This window comes from Nannobrachium achirus, assembly GCF_963921795.1.
Source record: "Nannobrachium achirus genome assembly, chromosome: 4".
Lineage (NCBI taxonomy): Eukaryota > Metazoa > Chordata > Actinopteri > Myctophiformes > Myctophidae > Nannobrachium > Nannobrachium achirus.
Window position 1 is genome coordinate 36,606,484 of NC_137813.1, and position 18,518 is coordinate 36,625,001.

The following is an 18,518-nucleotide window of genomic DNA, read 5'->3' on the forward strand; positions in this document are numbered from 1 at the left end:
CTTTTAATGCAACAGTGATAATCATGATTGTATCAAAACTGATTAAATTTTGAATTTTGAATCACGTTATTCATATGCCTTTGGAATTGGAATATGTACAATCAAGACATATGAGCAAGCTTCATTATTCTGATCAGATAATCAATAAGATCTCAGATATTGCAATACTAATCTTCCTTCTTTCTGCCAAAAAGCCTATTGAAGCTTTGTCGAATATTGTTGTTCAACAAAAATTAAATGAGCAGATATAATGTCTGCATGAATATTGACATCTGCATTTAAAGACATACTTCTTGGCTACATTCACTCGCATTCTCAGAAGAAATAGAGGACTTTATCTTCACTGGCACATAATCATTTTATACTTTAGTACCCAGACCCACATGACTTGTTTGATACAGTACTACTTCTCTGGGCCTCTGTGTCTTGAGAGAAAGGTATCTGCAATAAAGCAGACAGCCCGCAACACTCCAAGTTAGATGAAGGCTTTTGTGTCTTGAAGCACAAGTTATTAGAGGAAGAATTTTAATGAAGCTGAACTACCCGCTTAGCACAGGGCCCCTATAAGAGCAAATATGTCCGGAGTGTGGCAAGCACATATATTTCAGCACCTGCAGCTTACTGCTGTCAGTGGGTAGGATTAAAGAGTATTGTACCATGACCTTTGGTGAGGGGTACTGGGCACAGAATTATAAGGCTCACCATCACTATGCTATATTCTTACATGACACATTCAGTTAATAGCTTATTAGATTGCTTCATTACGTGCTAACTTAGCAGTGTTACAGTGAAATGTATAGCGTGATGAGACTCAGGGGATACAATAGCTACAAGGCAGTAATCTGTGAAGGAGTGATTGAGTTCGTTCTCTTGTCGTTTTCATGCCTCTCTCTGAAAGTCTGTTTTATGACTGACATGGCAGGTGCCTCTTTCCTCACACATTTTGTTTCTTGGCTGATCGTGTCCATGTGCTCTCACCATTGTGGTCTAGTATCTCAGTTTGATCAAGGAGCTCTTATTGGTAATAATAAAACAACATTTATTAAGGCTACTCAATGTGATGCTCTTTATTACTTCCTAATGATGAGGCCATGGTAGAAGTGAAGAATAGCATATAGAAGAATAGCATAATTTTGCATTTGGCTGTGGAATAGACAGAAGGATAAATGGTGTGGGTGCTTGCTGTGGGAGAGTTTTCCTAGACAGTTACATGTCATGATTGATGATCTCTCTTAACTACACATAGTTAGAATGTTGAGTTTTATTGGGTGAAAATGGCAGCCTAAAATCAACTGACCCCCAGCCGATTTAGTGCAACATAAACCTTGTGATGCTCTTAAATCACAAGGCATAGCAAGCAGGGGGTCCCCATGGTATCATGGTAACATTGGTGGTCTCTTAGCGACAGAGCCTAAAGATTTATGAGCATCTCTGGTATGCATGCGCCACACGGCAGCCTGTTTCATGTGGCAACATCCCTCTTCCTCTTCTTCAGCCTTCAGCACTCTCCTTCATCTGCTCATTTTCCACATCAACATTCTTTTTGTATCTAAAGGTTATTCCTCAACATATATATTTTTTATTTTTGTCCATTAGTATTAGTGCCCTGGTTGTTTGTCAGTCACGCTCATATGATATTCTTTTATCCAAGCTAGATTTAAGGCATGTTCTTCTCAAGTACGGTTCTGTGATATACTATCACTGATATGATATGCTCTGCCTATATGTGTCCTTGTGCGGACTATGGTGGATTTGTGCTGTAACTATTGCGTATCTGGATATATTCTTGGTTGGATAATAGTTGAATGAATGAAGAAACATCAACATTCTAACTCAAGGGCCCGATTCATCAAGCACTTTACGGCCAACTTACGCCCATATTTTATCTTACCGGCATTTAGGACAATTCCCAAGTTAGAGGTCAGATTCAGCAATGTTTTTCTTTTTTTTCTTTTTTTTGACTGGGATTATGAAGGTAAAACAGAAATATAAGACAGATTTAGTCACTTATACGACCAGATTGATGAATCGGGCCCTATGTACCCGTTGTACATCAAAATGGTGTTTTATTTCCATTTATTAAAATGTCATTCATCTACCGGTTTGTAGTCCACTCTTTTTCTGTTATTCTTTGATATTTTCTATAGAATATACAATATAAGCGATACAACATACCAATCTGTGGAATTCAAAGCTGGAATTCACACACACTATGGATTGGTGTCATTACCCTTACTGCAGCATCATTTCATGCTTGCTTAATAAGATGATCAGGAAAGGTCAAAATCGCTATTTGGACACAGGACAAAATGCTACTGCTTTTTGTTGTTTTTGTTGCTTTTCAAGGTAGACTAAGCTTTTTTATAGGACCTTTCAACAAGGCTTTACACAAAACGTTAGAGCATTAAGACTTATAACATTTTAATAAATATATTTCTTTAATAAAAGGAGTAGTTTACCCAAAAAAAATATTTTCAATCAATTACACACCCCATGTAGCCTTGTTCATGAAGATCTTTTTGTTTTTGTTGCATTCCTATGCCAATAATTTGATGACCGGGTCATCATCGGTCAATAGGAGACTCAATGGAGACTCTTTGGGTCATCAAAGTATTGGCTTAGGATTGTGACAAAAACAAAAGATGTTCATGAATTCAAGGCTTCATGGGGAGAATTGAGAGAAATTAAGGCATTTGTTGGGTGAACTACCCCTAAAGAGTTAAAAGACTATAACACATGATAACACAGAAAAAGTAGAGAATAAAATAAGAATAAAAATGACCAAAAGAATAAAAGGTAAACGGTATTCAGCTTTGATTGTAGCATACCTGCAGTTTACCAGGATTTTATTTTTCTTCTTTTTTCAGACACTGTATGTGCCTACTGTATGTGGTGCCTCATCAAACAGGAAGATGAATTCATGGACAAGGTTTTACAAATCCTGCTGACTGATACACAAATCCTTTAGTCTTTTATATTTTCTTAAGGTGAATTTGTCTTTGTTTAACTGTTCAGTAAATTACTCTGTGATAAGGTTATGTACACGTGTGTGTGATCTTTATAATTACGGTCATTTTGTTGTTATCCATGATTGGGAGCATGCAGATATTGAACAGAAGAAGCCCCAGAATGGGGACTTGGGGAATATATATATAATATAATAGAATGCCATTTGTTTCCACTCAGATGTGTTGTGTACAGACAACATCATGATTCAAACAATTTAGTAGCCTATTGTGCCACTGGGCTACTTTGTGGTAAACTGTGTTGAAAGCACTAAAGTGGATGCAGAGACCACAATCCACACCACTAATGAGAGTAATTAATGTAATTATATAGTTATGATTGGTGTGAATGGCCCTTTGCCTGGTTAAGAGTCACACTCTTAACCAGAGTGGTCTAACTGCTGTGGTTGAAATTTAGACTGGAAGATATCAAAGCAGTTGCTTAGCGCCAAGAACAATTTGTAAATGAGCCCAAATATCAGGCAAATGTGTATGTATATACAGTATCAGACATGTTCCTATCTGTAGGTGGTGGTATGTACTGTACGTGATGTTTTTGCATGTTTTCTTGAGCAACATAGAATTCCATTCCTGAAGACCACAACAATCATGTGTGTTGGTGTCAGCATCCCCCAGATTCCTGGTAGACGGACATTTGTCAGAAGTGGCATTGATGGGCTTCCAATGAGTCACTGCTATTTATGGTCAAAGTGCCATTCTGTATGGATAATCAATATAAATATAGATGCTGTACATTCAGAGAACTTCAGGTTCATTTTTCTTTCTTTTTTTGTTTTTACCCAACTGTTGACAGGACAGTTGACAATGGAAAAGAATGCAATGCAACATTTCCAAATATTAAATCACATGGCATTTTGTTTACTGACAATAATACATGGAAACATGTTTTCAGCTTATCTGTGCATTCAACCTCTGCCCCCATCTGACATAGTGGAGATCCCTTTACAAACAAATGAGTTGGGCGTTCTCGTGCTCAAACTCTCCTCTTTCATTCAGCTGTTCTCATCACTACTTTCTAATGCAAGACAGGAAGAACGTGACACGGCTGATGATTGAAAAGGTACATGAGAGGCTACGGAGCTGAGCAGAATGTCTCTAGAGTGGAAGCGCAGTACCTTATGGTCCGGCAGCCCCTGAGGTGGGGTAAGACATTTGGTATATACTGTATATTGGCCTAAAATATTGTCTATATACATACATTAACATGTTTAATTGGCATCAATCTAAGATGTCCACCAATTATTGTCAAAAAGCCATTTATGGTGAGTCCAATTTTCATTCCTGAGATTTTAATTGACTTCCAAGTGCATTTTGAGGTGAGGAGTTTGTTGTAGTATGTTGTTCTGGTGACTTTATAGAAATGATCTGCGAAGAAAGAATTTCTGTAACAATTACTTTTATTTTGAGGTCCAACATGAGCTAGTTTGCCTGCACTTTACAGCCCTATAAAAATAAATAATTTGTGACCGCAGCTGACAGTCGGTCTGCAAGTGGTTTCATGAATGTATGTATAGACAATATTTTAGGCCAATAAAAAAAAACAGACAAAAAAGGCCCTTTAGCTGCCGGACGATTACATCTGTTGGTGTATTCTGAGAAAGGGGTATAGCCGATGATAGGGAGGGGCAGAGGGCACTAAAGTGTTGAAGCTCAACACAGAGCTCCGAAAATAAGGGGCTATTCCTCACAGCAGGATCCATGGATTAGGCAGACAGGCAGACTGAATAGGCGATGTTGACATTGGGGTTGGGAGCGTGAATGGAGCCTGTGAAGATATTCCTCCCTGACTCATGCTTATTAATACACAGATCTGTGGTAGGATGAACAGAGCTTCGCCTAAGATGGTAAAGATGGCAGGGCTAAGGACGGAATGAGTAGCTAACACCAGAGAAGATGTAACTTAAGGACCAGTTGGAAAAGAAGGCATGCAGGACTTGGACATAAATACAAATAATAAATATATGACACTGCAGTTGTCAGATCATTGCAATCCTATTATGTTATAGGATTGCAATGATCTTACTACAAAAATCTGATAACATCCAATGGTGCCTCTTACCCACTACTCTGAAAGTATGGTGCTAGTAATGGTAAGTTCTTGGATGACAGTCTGAGGTCATTATGAGTAGCCTACAATAATGTCACAAACAAGTCAGTAATAAATACTTTATTTTCCGATCAGTATTAAAAATGCAGTCCATGACATAAAATATGGAGGACAGATTATTTATCCGTCTATACAGCAAAATTCTAATCAGGCATCATGAGTGCAATTTGAACATTATGTGCAACAATGAGAAACAGGTCAAAAAGGAAAACATGTTCTAAATAAACAACTGTTTAAAAAAAAGAAAATGTTAAGTTATGTTGGCGGCATGGGGATCATCGGCCTCCTCCATTGGCTGCTCCGCCACCGGCGCCTCCCCCTGACTGATCCTGAGCGCCCGACATCATTAGGAAGAGAACGAGCGGCACAATGTACATCCACTGGAGAAGAGGGAGAGATGAGGGAGGGGGAGGAGAAGGAGTCATGGATTGTTGTAAATTAAATACTTTACTTTGTTCTCTGGACACCTGACTTCCAGACATCTAATTAACAGTGATCATTAAGGCCGCTCTCCAACAGCCCCAGTTTCATTCTTCCATAACCAGATTAGGTCCAACTCATTTTCTGAACAGTAGGAAGGAAGCAAGGTAGGTGAGAAACCATTCAAATGCCAAAAACAAGAACATTTTCTTACATATAATTAAGATCACATAGTAAATGTATTTGTATTGGTATGGTGGTTTAGCCTTAAGGCAGTAGAATATTTCCTCAGTTGGTTACTTAACTAGCTTTTACTGAATTTCCCCCTTGGGATAATAAAGGTATCTCTCTATCTATCTATCTATCTTTATCCAATCAACAAAATTCAGGACAAAGAAAAGTGTGACTTGTCTTTGGCATTAATCCTGGGCAAAAATAAAGATAGAGGAAAGAAACAAGATTTGAATTTCAGTTAGTCACATCGCTAAGAAGTTAAACACATAACTTGCTGGAAGGAGAAGAAGACAGACAGATAGACAGCCAGCCCAGAGTGAGTTGCTGAATGAGCCAAAAGTGAGACCAGTACTTAAGTGGGAATCAGCTCTGCTCTCTGTCACCCCCTGCTGGGGGCTGTGCCGAACTGGTGGCCATGAGGAAGATGGCACCTCCCAGAATCAAATACCACTGGAACACAGCACAGCAGCGCCAAGTAAACACAAGTCACTGAACGTAGCACAGCAGAGACAATACATGCCACGGAACATGGCATGATACAGCACATTGCAGAACAAAGTGATTGAACAAGTGTTCAGGCAAGCCAAGTGAAAGGCCAAGAGTAGACTTGGACAGAGGTGTGCCGACAAATAAGCATTTAGGAAATTTGGATAAATTATCAGTAAGAAAAAAATCTCACTGTTCACTATTTAATTGTTTGAAACCGCTGTTAGTGAAGACTAAATTAAACACTATGTCTTAGCTGAACTCTTGAATAATAACAGATACAGAAGGACCACCAGTACAGTACTTTGCAACACATCACAACATAGAGAAGCATGTAGCCACAAATTGCAACACTAGATTATTTTTATTCGGTTGAATCTAGGGTTGCAATACCTCCCCCAGACAGCCAATGCATCAAAACAGTTTTTTTTGCCATCTGATTGTATTAAACGACATCAAACTCACCAATATTGGGGCTGTATGGAAAGCTTGAGGTATCCTCTTTCTATCTGCAAAGTGTTTGTTTCATAAAAATCCACTATAGACTTGTTACAAGTTACTTTCTGTAAAATCCGAGCAGACATGTTTTTTTTTTTTACTTTGGAAGCACTCGTCTTCTATAATGCGACGTCCCGCTGCCTCCTACAGAATGTGACATTTAGAACAAGCTAGTACACTGGACCGTTGAGTGATTTCCCACAAGCGCTTCCAAACTCCAGCACTTAGAAAAAATAACCACCTGAACTGAATTTCATGACAGAAAGTAGCTCATAACATGTCTATATGGTGGATTTTTATGAAACAAACACTTTGCAGATAGGAAGAGGATACTTCAAGCTTTCCATACAGACGTTGTTTAATACAATCAGATAGCAAAAAACTGCCTATGGGAGGTATTGCAACCCTAGATTCAAACGATTAAAAAAAATCTAGTGTTGCAATTTGCGGCTAAGAAGCATGATAGTTTACAGACCACAACCGAAATTCAAACCTCAAAGCAGAAATTCAAAAAGACAACCCATGAGGCATGTGGTAGACTAAACCCAAAACATAGATTCTAAAATGTCTTAGAGTAAATGCCTTGTTTCACACTTTTTAGAGTAATATTTTTCTTCATTGTGAGTACATTTCACATTATTATATTTACATATATATTACCCATAGCATCTTTCATTGCACGGCTTTGTAACAATGATTTGAAATGTCATTTGCTGCTGGCACTATAGGTCAGCCAGCAGCAATGTGAAAATAATGAGAAAATGCTGCCAAATTCTAGAGCGAGTCATTTTGTAAAATATGCATGACCTATTCAAACAGAAATCCAAGCTACATCAAATGCACAAATATTGGACAAGAAAGCAATAATACACTTTCTCAGCGAACCGACTTCTGCATGTGTTCTGTGTGTCAAGAAGACATGTTCTATGAGTTGAACAGTTCAGATGTGCCAGATGTTACATAGCAATGAAATGAAAGATACGTTGAAGATGAGGAAAATACTTTTGACACAGGTATTTGGTTTTATGTATTGTGCAGGTAATTAAAATCATCAAAGTACAGATTGAGAAAGGTAAAAGAAGCTAAAGACCACATTTTCACATGCATTCTGCATGAGTACTTACATATTTAGCAAAAAAGGATTTCTGCTCTTGTGGATTCTTTCCTTTTTTCTCCATTTCCATTTCCATTCGTTCAATAAACAGAGCTGTCTCTGGTCTGAAAGAGATATGACAATCAATCAATACACAACCCTAGTATAGACAGAATATCCCCAAATAAGAAAAAGCATAACATTGCTCTCCCTGTAGGATAAATCATATTAGTGCTAAACTAAGGGCAATAAAACAAAATTATTTGAAAAAGGTGACAAGCTACTGTACATACACTCAACACATTTCGTGCAAAAAACGGAGATCTCCGACTCTAGGTCTTTTTAATGCAAGTGTATTGATATAGCTGTTCGCTACTGTAAGAATGATCTGCGGTTGCTAGGAGACTGATGCATGCAAAGATAACCCGGAAATGAAAAGCAGTTGCCCATTCGGTTCAACTTCTTCCTCCACTGGGAAATGGCTTTATCTCTGGATCTAGGTTTCCACAGCACCTATAGTGCATTTATACACTGTTTAGTGGACACTAGGTGAAGCTACAACTACCGGAGATTTTCTTTCCTGTCTTTTCATTCCACCACGATCACGATCGTGTCCACAGACAGGCGCGCGATCGCCCTCGAAAATACAGTAAAAACACTGAAAAATCCTGGCAGAAGCTACTGAATTCCTTAATTAATATGATGTGAAAGTGCAGATATAGCAGACTTATTTAATGACTGACCCAGGTGCATTGACAGGCGCCATGATGCTTAGTGTGGTGTTAAAAGCCTCTAAATCCACTTCATCCTCAACCTCGGTGCCCCTGCATGCTCCTGGAAGCGTCACTATGGAGACACCAATGAGGTACCCAGAGACATCGGTGTGCAGGGTGATGACATCACTGAGATGGGACTCGACCATGGCACACTGAAGGATAGAGTAGAAAAACAGGATGAGGATCAAATATGCGGCGTATGAGTGATAAAAATGTAAAGGCACATAGATGTAAAATATAGTGAAATTATTTTATGGGTCAACAACAACCATGATGTAAGACTTTACACATGATTTCCACAGGGAATTAACAATCACACTTTGCGGATTACAGAGAAATTTGAATGACAAATCTTAGAAAAAGATAGAGAGGTAGACATTTGAATGTATGAATGAAGACAGGGAAGCAGACAGATCTACAACTGTTAATTACATATTTATGCAGTGCTAATTTCATTTCTAGATATTTCACTGCATACATCACTATTAGTATTAGGGCATGCAGCATCCTGGCAAGATTCAAAAGTTTTTCTTCTTTTGAAGTTTAATTATAACTTAGAAGTGTGCCAAGATTGAAGGCAGACATCCATGCAGTTATAAAAATGAACACTAGAGTGCACATGTGGACAATTTATACTTTTTGATATGATAACAATGCACAGTTTCTTCTCTTTTAACCAACTTGTGGAGCAATTCAGTTGCTGCGCTAGTAGTGTCTTTTTCATGACTTTCTCCTCATGGGAGTCAGCAATGCCTTCCCTTACTCTGGACGGGCGTAGGAGCTTTTGTCACAGAATTCAATCACAATCCGTACCCTCAGATCAGCAAGCACATTCCTCCTCAAAGTCCCTGGTACAAATGTACGCACCATGGGGGAGCAGGCCTAAAAACCTTTTTTATTCAGGAAGGCCGTTTTGTGCAAAATTTTCAGCTTATATGTATTTTTTTGTAACCTGCTAACATTATATTATTGTTACACTATTATTATTATTTTGATTATTGATTATGTACTATAACGTTATTGACTTTGACTATTTACTATTGAGTATGTATATGTAGCACTCTGAGATTCCTTGAATGAAAAGTGCAGTACAAAAAACATTATTATTATTTATTTTTTACCCAAATTCCCATAGTGATCAGAAGATGATAACAATACATACGGCTCTGACAAATGCTGTGAGGTAACCTTCGATCTGCCTCTCAGTCAGTCTGTCAGCCTGTAGGAACACACGAGGCACCCTGATTCTGTAGAGACCGTCCACTGCAGCCACCTCCTGCAGAGATAATCACATTTATCACAAAATGATTACAAGCCATGACCAAATGGCTTACACTCGCACTCTACATCATTTTAACAAAATCACTAAATCCCAATTAAAAAAATATCCAATCTATCAGCTCATAACACATTCTGAGATTGTAAATTAATCTACTTTTTTCATAGCCAGGCCTACACCACAGATGCCAAAACGTTGCCAAAATAAAGGTTGTCCTTATTGTGCAAGTGTAGACGGTGTGCGGTCATTTAATTTTATTGTATACGCCTACACCCAAAATATGGATGCCAGGGTTAAAGTGGCTAATCAAAGCCCAGTGCCTATTATATCCCACCTTAAGTTTTGTCCTGTCCTCCTCTGACAGTTGGTTCTGAGACAGTGATACGGTAGGCTCCCTTCCAGCCTTCAACAGCAGTGCTCCACGCAACTGAAACTGAGCCACATCATCTGGGAGGACGACAAATGACATATCATGGCTCTCATATCAAAGTAGATCACTTATAGTAGCCCTCTTTTGGGTCTAACTAGATCAAACGGTTACAGGTCAGGGGTACAAGGGACACCTGGACACCTCCATGTAAAATTGGCTATTTTGTCCAAAATGTAAAAAGATAAAAGAAATGTTGTATTTTCAGTCAAATAAAGTCTACATAATCATTACATGCTTAAACATTTGCCAATTAAGTTCTAACATTCTACAATTGCTACAAAACCAGTATATCCAGTGATTTTGGGTCAGAAACCAAAAGTTGAAGGATAAAATTAAGTCTGATGATGATCCATATTATGACACATATATTCACATCATATATACTTTACATTACTTAAGACATTTTTCAAATATTTAGGACAAAGTAGCCAATTTTACATGGAGGTGCACAGATGTCCCTAGTAGTGGGGACATCTGGGCACCTATAGTGCCCACCTGACCTGTATCCGATCTAACTAGGCAAGCAGATAATGAATGACTTCAACTACAACTACAGCCAACGTAACGAAGTAACTGCAACTACAGCCAATGTAACAAAGTACTAGTAAGACGCCTCAGGGCAACAAGTGTCACGCCATGTCTTGGCCGTCTTGGCCAGTGATGTATATCCGACCAGTTACCCATATATGGAGACCCCTGGTACCCATACAGTGATGTTACTAGGTTTTCAATGTAATGGGTCCCGGGACCCACAGGTGGTCATTCAAATGGGTCCCAGAAAAGTTTTATGAGTCCTCAATATAAAGTTTACGCGCGCAAAATGGCGTCGGACGTCGGTGGAATCAAAACATTGACGTTTCTATCGCCTGTTTAAGACTTTCTAGTTTCTACGTGGATTGTATTTGTGTTAACGTAGGGTAAAGTAGGATGCTTTCACCCATGAACAATGGTGGTGTCTGTGGAATTTCTTCCGCGACGCGGTAAATTATTTTAACATGGACTCCAATGGAGGCGCATCCCCGGGACCCCAAGACCATGACATGAATGAGTCCCTGGGTGACTTGAATGAGTTTTTGATGCGGGATGCGCACGTAATGACATCACTGCCCATATATGGAGATCCATGTACTGTATATGGAGATATGCTGTGAGACCCCAAACATGATTACTCAGTTATTCGTTATGTGACGTCTATCACATCTGACATCATACATACAATCCCTTTTATGCCACACAGATATGGGCTTAATATTGATGACATCAGGGATCTCCATATATGGGCATAAAAGGGATTCTGTTAGAGTGGTTCCCATGACATCACAGTGATGTCAAAGCGTGATGTCAGAGCTGCAACCCCATAGACCACAACTGACACTGTGGTTCCCCTGACACATAACTGTGACATCACAAGTCCCAGTGATGTGTCAGGGGAACCACAGTGTCAGGCGTTATACACAGACAGACAGACAGACAGACAGACAGACAGACAGAGATACGGTCAAGCTGTGACCGTTCACATACTAAACTGCGACCCATGGTCGCAAAAAGTATATTGGAAAATAAGTGACATTGCTTAAAAGGGCAAGCACAAGCTTAGCTAGGTTTGCTATGTTTAGAAACAATAAGTAGGCAATAGTATTACAAATATTTATTATAAATATGAATTAAAAGGCAAAAGATTACTCACCAACTTCAAAGGAGTGCTCAAGAGGCACAGAGAATCCACTAAATTCTGTGTCCAAACCATCACCAACCTTGGAATAAGAACAGTTAGCCGTTTAGCGCATCACATCACAGCAGCCAGTGTTAGCATGATAGCTAATGACTGTACCATTTAACAGGTGCATGCATGCAGCACTGGTACTAAATGTGGTTGATTTAACACATCATTAATTACACTGACTCACCCGTCTGCCGTTGTTACACGATGCTAAATCGGAGCATAAAAAAACTATAACAGCGGAAAACACTGACATCTTCAACGGTAATGGATGAGCCATTTTCACACAACAGCAAAACCAGCCCGGAAGACTGCAGTCAAAGCAGCTGAAACGTCACTATCAACAATTTCCGGTTTAGGATTTTCGAAGTAATAAATTATGAATTACTGACAATGTAATCGATTGTGGGTGGCAATGGTGGCAATGATAAAGTGAGTGTGCGCGGAAAGTAAATACAACTCTTTTTTTGTTGTTAAAAAGTCGCCTATTCAGTGTGCAGTTGGCTGTTATCGTCAAACGTCAACCTGGTGTATTAAGGTAAGTAAAGTATCAGTTAAACTGTAGGCCTACCAGGAGATGTCGCTCACAGTTAAGAAAAAACCCTCACTAAACTTCAGAAACGCATCTATCAAAAGACCGTCTGCAATTATTGTTTAAGGCTTTAACAGTGACGTTTCAACTAATGTCTTTGTACGCCAAATGCTTAACTCTTTTGTCTAGGAAGACCTATGTTTTGTTCTTGACTGTTAAAAATATTATAATTATTTCAGTGAGTGCATATTGTGGAGGAGAGTATGGCTAGATATGGGGACGCTACACTATCTTGTATTTTATATTGTGAGGGAGGATATGTCATCGTGAAAGCTTATAAATTAACAGCAGTATCAGTAACAATTTTCTTATCACGTTAGCCATGCCTATTGGCTGTTGACATTAGAAAGAAAGCCTTCAGAGTTTGATTGATTGATTGAATAATATATTAAAAGGTTGCATAGGAAAAGTAGAGTTTCATCCCAGTACAAATTACTGATACAAGATAACTAGATCAACAAGATCAACTAAAAGGAGATCCTCCTAGTAAGCTTTGAGGCTTATGGAACCACTTTATGTATTTCATATAACATTGAAAGCCAGACATAGGTACTGTGACCTCCCACCTTCCTAAATTGCATAGGATAACATCAATTATAAAAGCAGAACATTTTTTAAATAAAAGTTAAATAAAGTAATTAGAAGAAGCAGATATTTCAGTGGAAATGGGGGGAGGTGAGTATGGGCTTAGTCTTTTTACAAGTTTCAAGTATGTAGGTGACTTTTCAGACTGATTTTGAAGAGGTTATAGGGATTTACTCTCCTTTAGGGCTTGCGGTAGGGCATTCCACAGGTATAGCAGGAGGACGATTTTGAGCCTTTTTTTAGAGCCAAAAAAAGGCTGAACGTGATTAGTGGAGCTGCCTCTGGTGTTGTAGTTCTGGACATCCTTGACATTTATGAAGTAGTTAGTCAGGTACATACATGGGTATCTTGGTGGTGTAGTTGTTTATCTTGTACACCAGTCCAGCCCCATTGCAAGATGCTGTAGACCTACTCTGTCAGCTACTGTCTGAGCCACCCCACGCTTATGTGGTGATAAGTGCCTGTGGTGAGGTGGGCCTGAGAAGAAAGGCCAAGCCCAAGCAAGACCCTAATCAGTTTGTTTTGGGCTGTTTGGAGCTTTAACTTTAAGCTTAATTAAGCTACCGTGCACATTAAGCCTTAATGTGCGCACACACACACATGAATTGAGGTTTTTCAAGAGCAACGTCCTGGGGGTGCTCCTGTATGGGGCAGAGTCGTGGAAAGTGACACAGGCCATCTGTCACAAGCTGGATGTGTTTCAGACAAGATGTCTTAGGAGAATACTCAAGATATTTTGGCCTATAATCTCCAATGAAGACCTTTACAGAAGAACCGGCCACGTGTGCAGAATGGACCCAAGTGCCATCCCAAGGGTAGCCATGAGATGGACACCACCAGGGAAGAGAAAAAGAGGCAGACCTAAAGAGACATGGAGAAGATCTGTGGAGAAGAAAATGAAAGAAGTTGGATGGACTTGGTGCCAGGTGCAGCATTGGGCAGTAGACAGACAGCATTGGCGTTCATTGGTGAAGAAGATTAAGTAAGTAAGTAACACATGAATTGACACTATCACAGACACTTTATAATAGATTGATATAATGTATTAATATATATATAATATATATATATATATATATATATATATATATACTATATATATATATATATATATATATATATATATATATATATATATATATATATATATATATTCATAATAAACAGCCTGCCTGTTTATTATGAATATGGTGTAAAATAGTATGGTTAATACAATGTGAATGGATATGATTTTGAAAGTGATTGTATACCATATTGCAGTGGTTCCCAACCTAGGGTAAATTGTATTCCTTCATAATCATCATAACTTGCTTTCATCCACTATCTAGGTTATCAAAATTAAATTGTGAAAATACTAAATAGCCAATCTACAAGCTCAGCTATTTTCACCATTCAGTGTATGGGGCTTTTAAGCCGTGACATCATTTTGTAGGCAGAGGAGAACTCTGCCCCCAGAGCATTTTCTGTCCCTCGCTATTTCAACAGATCCGAGACAAAAATAACGACTAAAGTATAATTCTAACACTTTCCTTTCAACAACAAAGAGAAGAAAAATGTGTAAATAGTAAAAATAGTAAAAAGATTCACGGAAACTGGGGGCAGAAATTCTCCTCTGCCTACAAAAGGATGTCATACTTAACAGCCCCATAAGAACAAGAAGCATAATTATATTATAGGGCTTAAAGGGGTATTTCACTTTTTTTTTTTTTTATCATTTTTTTTTATCATCTAATCAGGCTTTTATGAACACCCTGAACAGTTTTTAATTAGCTTGATTGGATATTTAGATATTTGATGTAAATGTTACCAGTCCCTCCAGGCCCAGGGCCTCTCCCCACACACACCCATTGTAACTTCAAACCTCATTTTAACCATGGTAGATTCATTAAAAACACACATTATTTTTTCTGGTGACTCATGTTACCCTCCTAATATGTGAGCAGGCCGTGTTTTTTCGATAAAATGTTTCATTCATTTTTAATAATAATCTTTTTGTATTTCATTTTTTCCATTTTTCCAAATAATTATTAAAAATAAATGAAAAAAGTTATCGAAAAAACACGGCCTGCTCACGTATTAGGAAGGTAAAATGAGTCTCCAGAAAAAATAATGGGTGTTTTTAATGAATCTATCATGGTTAAAATGGAGTTTGAAGTTACAATGGGTTTGTATGTGGAGAGAAGCCCTACCACTGCTCCCTGTTGAAAGTGGAATATCCCTTTAAGTGGTTAAAATGTCTGAAAAACACAAATGTATGCAATGCAATGTGCATGCATGTGTGCATGCATGTGTGTAGGCTAGGCATGTGTATCAGCTTTGTGAGATGTAAAAACTTACCTTGGCTGTTGACAATTATATTAGAACTAGTCCTGTGCCCGGGCGGTGTGCACATGTGCACAGTATCTAAAGGATTGAATGTAGGAGTCTCAGAAGTAATGTTGGAGTGCCCTATGGGCAGATCTTTATGCCCATATATAATGTTGGAGTGCCCGTTGGGCAGATCTTTATGCCCATATACATGGTGTTCCGTGTCCAGGACAGTCTGTGTCTGTGACGTTAGAGTATGACGTCAGAGTAGCATGCAGACAGACAGTTACCATGGTGGCGAAACTGTGTAGTATCAGTGATGTCAGTAGAATCAGTTGGTCAGACAGACAGACAGACAGACATTCGCTAAATCAATAGTTAGATATGGGTTTCTAAAGTTCCTTATTAACTTGTAATTGACCTAAGTAAGGGTTTATTGTCTGCTGTCATAATGGTCCTGAGTTCCTTGTTAAAACTTCAGATTAGGATAAACCTTTATTGATCCCCGGAGGTATATCCCAGTGTCATAACTGTGACAGCTGCAAGTTTGAAACACAGGTATGAAAATAACAATTTAGAGCTACAAGCAGCAATGAGACAGGACCAGGCAAAGAGAAGAAGAGGAGAAGATGAAGGGAAAAATAAGATGAAGAGGGGGAAACGAATTACATACTGATGACAATCTCCCACCTTCTTAAAACTGTGTGGAAATAAGGAGAGGGTTAAAAAAAACTAGGAGTTCCCAAACATATCGGTAGGTGGAGATCTCCGATTATCTCGCTAAGCAAGACTAGCACTTCTCTGGCCTTGAACTCACAGGCTTTGATGCCTCAGGCAAATCATTAACTGGTCACACCAGCACAGCTGTGTTGTTGTCTTGGAGCAGCGACACAAAGAGCATGTGGCAGGGGTTACAGACCATAACAGACTTATAGTGAAGCAGAAAACCCCTCTGCCTCCCTCCCTGGTGTACTGAATGCTTTTTACAACTGTTTTGAGACCAGCACCACCAACACTAACCAGTCAGTGTCAGCACAGAGCCTTCAAATATGTGAACACCCGTGCCTGGCGGTATCCCAGGCTTCAGGATCCTCAAAGCATGTGCGGAACAACTTGCAGGAGTGTTTCCGGATATTTTCAACCTCTCCCTCTCCCAGGCCGTGGTCCCCACACAGGCTTCAAATTGTATACCATTGTGCCTGGCCACTAAGCACTCCAATGTATCATGTCTGAATGCGCATTCCATCCAAACAGATCCACCGGCGGTGCAATTGCCATGCCTCTTCACACTGCCCTCTCTAAACTGAACAAGAACATATCAGCTCAGAGGCCTGCACCTTGACAAACTGGTGAGAATGGGCATCTTCACATAGACCTCAAGGGTGCAGTGTGGCCACACACAGCTCAAATGTCATCTTCAAGTATGCTGACGATATGACAGTAATGGGCCAGATTGTCATCGTCGACAAGACTGCCTGCAGGAATGAAGTCAGATGAGCACACTGACAGTTTGGTATCAGGACAGCAATCTCACGCTCAATGTCAACTAGATGGCTAATATGGGGTACAGTATGTGGCTGTCATGTCCAGTAACACTACCCCAGGTTTCTCGTCATGGAAGCTGTCTTCAATGTCTCGGGTCCACCGTTGACCTGCTACGATGGAAACCGGCTGTTGGTTCGGCTGTAGATGATCCTCTCCAGAATCATAAATGGGACACAGAGCAGCAAGATGAGTATAGGCATTGGGTCTTCCGCAGGTTTGTTCAGCTTTGGCTTGTTCCCTTTGTTGTGGGTCCACCACTGAGACTGACCCTCAATGATGGAAGCATGGTGGCAGGTCTTCGGGAGCTTCAACCTCCGGAAGCACGACAAGAATAATGACGCCATGCAGCCAACCAGATGTTGCACTGTGGTGGTTTATGAATTCTGGATGGATGTTGTCTCATCCCGGTGCCTTACCCGGCATGAGTGTGCAGCTGGAGTTCCTGAGAGATTGACATTGACACTGCCCCCCTGGAGAGGGAAGACACCTCACACTTCTCCTGTCTGCGCCTATGGAAGCAGCCATTCTTCAGGAGCTGGGACATGTTTGTATGCACAACTAGTGTCCACTGTGTTTCTAAATCTGTTATTATAAAATACTGCTACTGTAGGTTTGATCTCCTGGCATTCAGGGGTGTGCAGGTTATTGGGATTTGTCATTGTGTCAGGCTTTCTACGGAATTCTAGTGTGAATGTGGGAGTGCACTGTATGGATCAGCTCTCATGGTCACTACGTCATGTGACTCCTCCAAATTCTTTCTTTGAAACCATGTAGGCCCATACAGTAACTATTCCCCCTCGCTGAGACAGCCCATTAATCTTTGTCACCACTCTTTGTCTCTTTTGTGAATCCTTGTCACCAGCGAGATGCATCACATCAGTATAAAATGTAATTATTGTCTAGTCAAATCTGGAGTGCATTATGTGCAAATAAAGCATGAGATTAATTTTGAATAATTTAACTTTTGATATTTAGTAACACGATTCAAACCTACGTTCTGTTTTTGAGCAGTGGTCACACCTTTTCCTATGCGTGACTCACTGACTGCGTGTGTATGTATGTATGTATGTATGTATGTATGTATGTATGTATGTTACTTACTATGTACCGGTATGTAGAATTGATGTATGTAGTACTGTATGTTGCATGAGCTGCAATACCGCTGGGTGACCAGTGGCAGGCCTGGGTGACCAAGGGGCGCTGTTGAGCAGGCCAGGCACACACACACACACACACACACACACACACACACACACACTGTGTGTGTGTGTGTGTGTGTGTGTGTGTGTGTGTGTGTGTGTGTGTGTGTGTGTGTGTGTGTGTGTGTGTGTGTGTGTGTGTCCTCTCGACCTCGTTCTGTCGTCAGATTCAGTTTCAAAAATGCACCACAGGGCTCTTACTGTTCTACGTAGTGATGAGG

General features: G+C 39.7%; 1 protein-coding gene across 2 annotated transcripts; it reads right to left on the reverse strand.

The window, feature by feature from the left end:
• Positions 1–5,178: 5,178 nt before the first annotated feature.
• emc10 (ER membrane protein complex subunit 10) lies at positions 5,179–12,369 on the reverse strand. 2 transcript variants are annotated; one of them, XM_080724205.1, is made up of 8 exons: positions 12,257–12,369; positions 12,037–12,103; positions 10,254–10,366; positions 9,803–9,916; positions 8,608–8,792; positions 7,896–7,989; positions 6,140–6,237; positions 5,179–5,513 (listed from the first exon to the last, which is right to left on the reverse strand). In XM_080724205.1, exons 1-7 carry the CDS (start codon positions 12,347–12,349, stop codon positions 6,151–6,153), a joined length of 753 nt encoding a protein of 250 aa, XP_080580331.1. In that variant the 5' UTR covers positions 12,350–12,369; the 3' UTR covers positions 5,179–5,513; positions 6,140–6,150. The 2 variants fall into 2 exon arrangements, with proteins under 2 accessions (XP_080580331.1, XP_080580330.1); XM_080724204.1 differs by lacking the exon at positions 6,140–6,237.
• Positions 12,370–18,518: the final 6,149 nt, after the last annotated feature.